We start from the raw sequence: 3,837 nt of genomic DNA, 5'->3' as shown, positions 1-3,837 counted from the left end.
GACTACTTCTATTGTGTTTACCTCTTCATCTGGAAAGTATGTGCTCAACGATTGGTATTCTTCGTCAACCAGGTTTTCAGCCAAATGATCTTTCAACGCCTGGGCTTTCATTGTCGTGTGCGTAACGTAGACTATGTCAAATTCAGTGAGCAAGATTTGCCATTTGGCTAGTCTTCCAGTTGGCATTGGTTTCTGGAATATGTACTTCAAAAGATCCAACCTGGTTATGAGATAAGTAGTATGAGCTTGAAGATAATGTCTCAACTTTTGAGCAACCCACGTCAAGGCACAACACGTTCTCTCTAACAAAGTATATTTGGCCTCGTAGCTAGTGAACTTCTTACTCAGATAGTAAATCGCTTGCTCTTTCTTGCCGGCTATATCATGTTGCCCAAGGACACAACCAAAAGAATTCTCCAACACTGTCAGATACAAGAAAAGATGTCGCCCAGACACTGGTGGGACCAAAACTGGAGGGTTCGACAGATATTCCTTGATTTTGTCGAAAGCCTCTTGACATTCAGATGTCCATTTGATTGCTGCGTCTTTATTCAATAGCTTGAATATGGGCTCACATATGGTAGTCAGTTGAGCAATGAACCGACTGATATAATTTAACCTGCCCAATAAACTCATAACGTCTTTCTTAGTTCTCGGAGGAGGTAGATCTCGGATAACCTTTATCTTTGTTAGATCTAACTCGATACCTCTCCTGCTGACTATGAAGCTCAGAAGTTTGCCTGATGGGACTCCGAAGGCACATTTATCTGGATTCAGCTTCAAATCATACTTGCGCAACCTTTCGAAAAATTTCCTCATGTCTCGAACATGATCGTCCTGAGTTCTGGACTTGATAATGACGTCATCCACATACACCTCTATCTCTTGATGCATCATATCATGGAAAATGACGGTCATAGCTCTTATATAAGTTGGCCCGGCATTCTTCAACCCAAATGGCATGAACCAATAACAATAAGTGCCTCAGGGTGTAGTGAAAGCTGTTTTCTCGGCATCTTCTTCATTCATCAACACCTGGTGATATCCTGCGTAACAATCCACAAAGGACTGTATCTCATGTTTGGCGCAGTTATCAACAAGGATGTGGATATTGGGCAAAGGGAAATTGTCTTTAGGACTTGCCCTATTCAAATCTTGGTAATCCACACACACCCGGGTTTTCCCATCTTTCTTTGGCACGGGAACTACATTAGCCAGCCACGTAGTATACTGGACCACCCGGATTACCCCTGCTTTCAACTGTTTTGTGACTTCTTCTTTGATCTTATCACTGATATCAGTCTTAAACTTTCTTTGTTTCTGCTGAATCGGAGGACAATCAGGGTAAATTAGCAATTTATGCACCACTAGATCGACACTCAATCCTGGCATATCATCGTACGACCAAGCAAACACATCTTTAAACTCAAACAGAAGTTGAATTATTGCATCCCGCGTTTTCTCATCAGCGTGAATGCTTATTTTTGTTTCCCGAATTTCTTCAGAGGTTCCTAAATTAACCGGTTTTGTATCATTCAAGTTCGGCTTAGGTTTATTCTCAAATTGTTCCAGTTCTCGATTTATTTCCCTAAAAGCCTCTTCTTCATCATATTCCGGTTCTTGGTTCATGCTTTCACAATTAGACAACGTGTTTGGATCTGGGTGTGAAGTCCGCAAGCATGTCATATTATTTAAAGCCGCATTATTATAACTGAAAAGAAGAAATAAAAGAGAAAAATAGCAAAAATCAGAAAGAATAAAGAGAATAAACGATGAAATATTGATATCATTTCTTGGGATTGGGAAGATATCAGGGTTTACATTCAGGAATTTAAAGACAGGAAACCTAAAGAACAAACATCCGAGCCATACCCTGGGGTAACTCGTGATGCAGAAAAAGTGACAGGACAAGTCTACCCGGACTCCCTCCTGATCGGGAATGGCGTAGCTTTCCAATTTTGGAGTTTAGCATCTGGTCCCATGTAGATCACCTCAGCGGTGCTAGTACCTTCCTCTAGCTGAACCATGTTGGTTTTATAAAGCATTTGCCTCATAGCTCCACATATATCTTTGATTTCTTCGGCCGTGAAGGCCTCACCATCTTCATTCTCACTGTATTTTGGCTTGACAAAGGTCTGATATAGATGTGGCAATGGTTGTGGCAAGGCCCATCCTTCCATTTTTCTCTTGTCTGCCCAATCTTCATCTTCTGGGGTAGGGTGGAAACCTATCCCGAAAAACTTTTCTGTTGTGGGTAGGGTTATTGGCTCCGATATTCCTTGTAGAGCTTTTCCCAATCCTTTTCCTGGCTTGAAACCATGTTTGATCATCTCTTTTGCCACCATGATCGAAGCATTAGATAGGAAAGGTTGGGGGAAAGGGCTCCCCTCTTCGTACTGATCCGCCACTACAACTTCGAAAGCTTGATAAACAATGTGTTCACTTCCCTCCCTAGCCTCCAAACATGGGATAGATGGGTCCCGATAAATAGACTGCTCGTCTTCTCCGTGGACTACAATTTCCTGATCTTCATACTCAAACTTTACCATTTGGTGAAGGGTGGAGGGCACAGCCCCCGCGGCATGGAACCAAGGCCTTCCTAGAAGAAAGTTGTAAGATGTATCCATGTCCAACACTTGGAAGGTCACCTCGAAATCCACCGGGCCTATGGTTAATACCAGATCTATCTCTCCGATGGTATCCCTTTTAATACAATCAAAGGCTCTTACATAGATGTTATTGGGATGAATCTTTCCAGTCCCGATTTCCATTCTCTGCAGTGTAGAGAGTGGACAAATGTCAACACCCGAACCCCCATCCACCATTACTCGCTTGACATAAAAACCTTCACACTTGAAAGTCAGATGTAAAGCTTTGTTGTGAGCCGCTCCCTCTGGAGGCAAATCATTCTTACTAAAGGAAATTTGATTAACAACAAAGAACCTTTCTGCCATTCTTTCGAGCTGTTCAACTGAAGTCTCAGCAGGCACATACGCCTCATTCAGAGTTTTCACTAGGGTCTTCTGATGCTCAGCAGATCTCATTAATAAAGATAGCATAGAAACTTGTTCAGGGTACTTGCGTAACTGATCCACCACTTCATAATCAGGCATCTTCATTTTCTGGAAAAAAGCCTCTGCCTCCTCAGCACTTACAGGCTTCTTGGGTGGAAAGCGCTTCTGTGTGGCATTGTTCACTTTTTGTACATCTGAATATTTCCCAGCGAAGGTATTTACCGGAAGTTCTCCCGTGATTTCTTTACCTTTGTATGTAACCAACGTCTGTTGATAATTCAATGGCACTGCAGACAGGTCTGTTATTCGCTTCTGTGGCACACGTCCGATAACCACTGGCTCATTCAGCCGAGGCAGTTTAATCGTCCCCCAGACCACATAGGCTCCTTTTGGCACAAACATTGGTGTTCCCTTTTTCACTTCAAATTTCTTTGGAATACCCACGACTAACGGCTTTTCTTGGCGACCTCGCGGAATATAGAGAACCCCATTTTTCGGAGGCGCCATCTCTGCCTTTGTTTCAACCTTCTTTTCAAGTTTAATCTTGACAGTTTTAGTCTTCTTTCCCCCTTTCTCCTACTTCGGGGTTGCTTTAGGCTTTCTTTTTTGCATCAGCAATAGCAATTATAGATTTCAAGGCGGGATCGAACTCTTTGTCTTCACAGATCATCCCAATTACCGGCCCGTTGTTATGAGCGGGCAATGGATTATTGGTCACATTCGGGGATTCTTCATCCCTCAATACTATTTTTCCTTGTTCAATCAAATTTTCCAGAACTTTCTTCAAGGTCCAGCAGTTATCAGTACTATGCCCCTCAGCTCC

At 42.7% G+C, this 3,837-nt stretch overlaps 1 protein-coding gene across 1 annotated transcript; it reads right to left on the bottom strand.

Annotated features, from left to right (window-relative positions):
- Window positions 1–984: 984 nt before the first annotated feature.
- On the bottom strand, window positions 985–3,521 carry LOC138878152 (uncharacterized). Its single transcript, XM_070157817.1, has 2 exons — window positions 1,918–3,521; window positions 985–1,711 (listed from the first exon to the last, which is right to left on the bottom strand). Exons 1-2 carry the CDS (start codon window positions 3,519–3,521, stop codon window positions 985–987), a joined length of 2,331 nt encoding a protein of 776 aa, XP_070013918.1.
- Between the last annotated feature and the right edge of the window lie 316 nt (window positions 3,522–3,837).

Source organism: Nicotiana sylvestris, chromosome 9 (assembly GCF_000393655.2).
Source record: "Nicotiana sylvestris chromosome 9, ASM39365v2, whole genome shotgun sequence".
Taxonomy (NCBI): Eukaryota; Viridiplantae; Streptophyta; class Magnoliopsida; order Solanales; family Solanaceae; genus Nicotiana; species Nicotiana sylvestris.
This window is presented reverse-complemented; position numbering and strand designations above follow the sequence as displayed.

Bases quoted from the DNA above. Each gene is read 5' to 3' on its own strand.
- LOC138878152 (XM_070157817.1), bottom strand. From the start codon at position 3,521: ATGGCGCCTCCGAAAAATGGGGTTCTCTATATTCCGCGAGGTCGCCAA. The intron at 1,712-1,917 runs GTAGACTTGTCC...TCTTCTTTTCAG, and splicing joins CCGATCAGGAGGGAGTCCGG to TTATAATAATGCGGCTTTAA.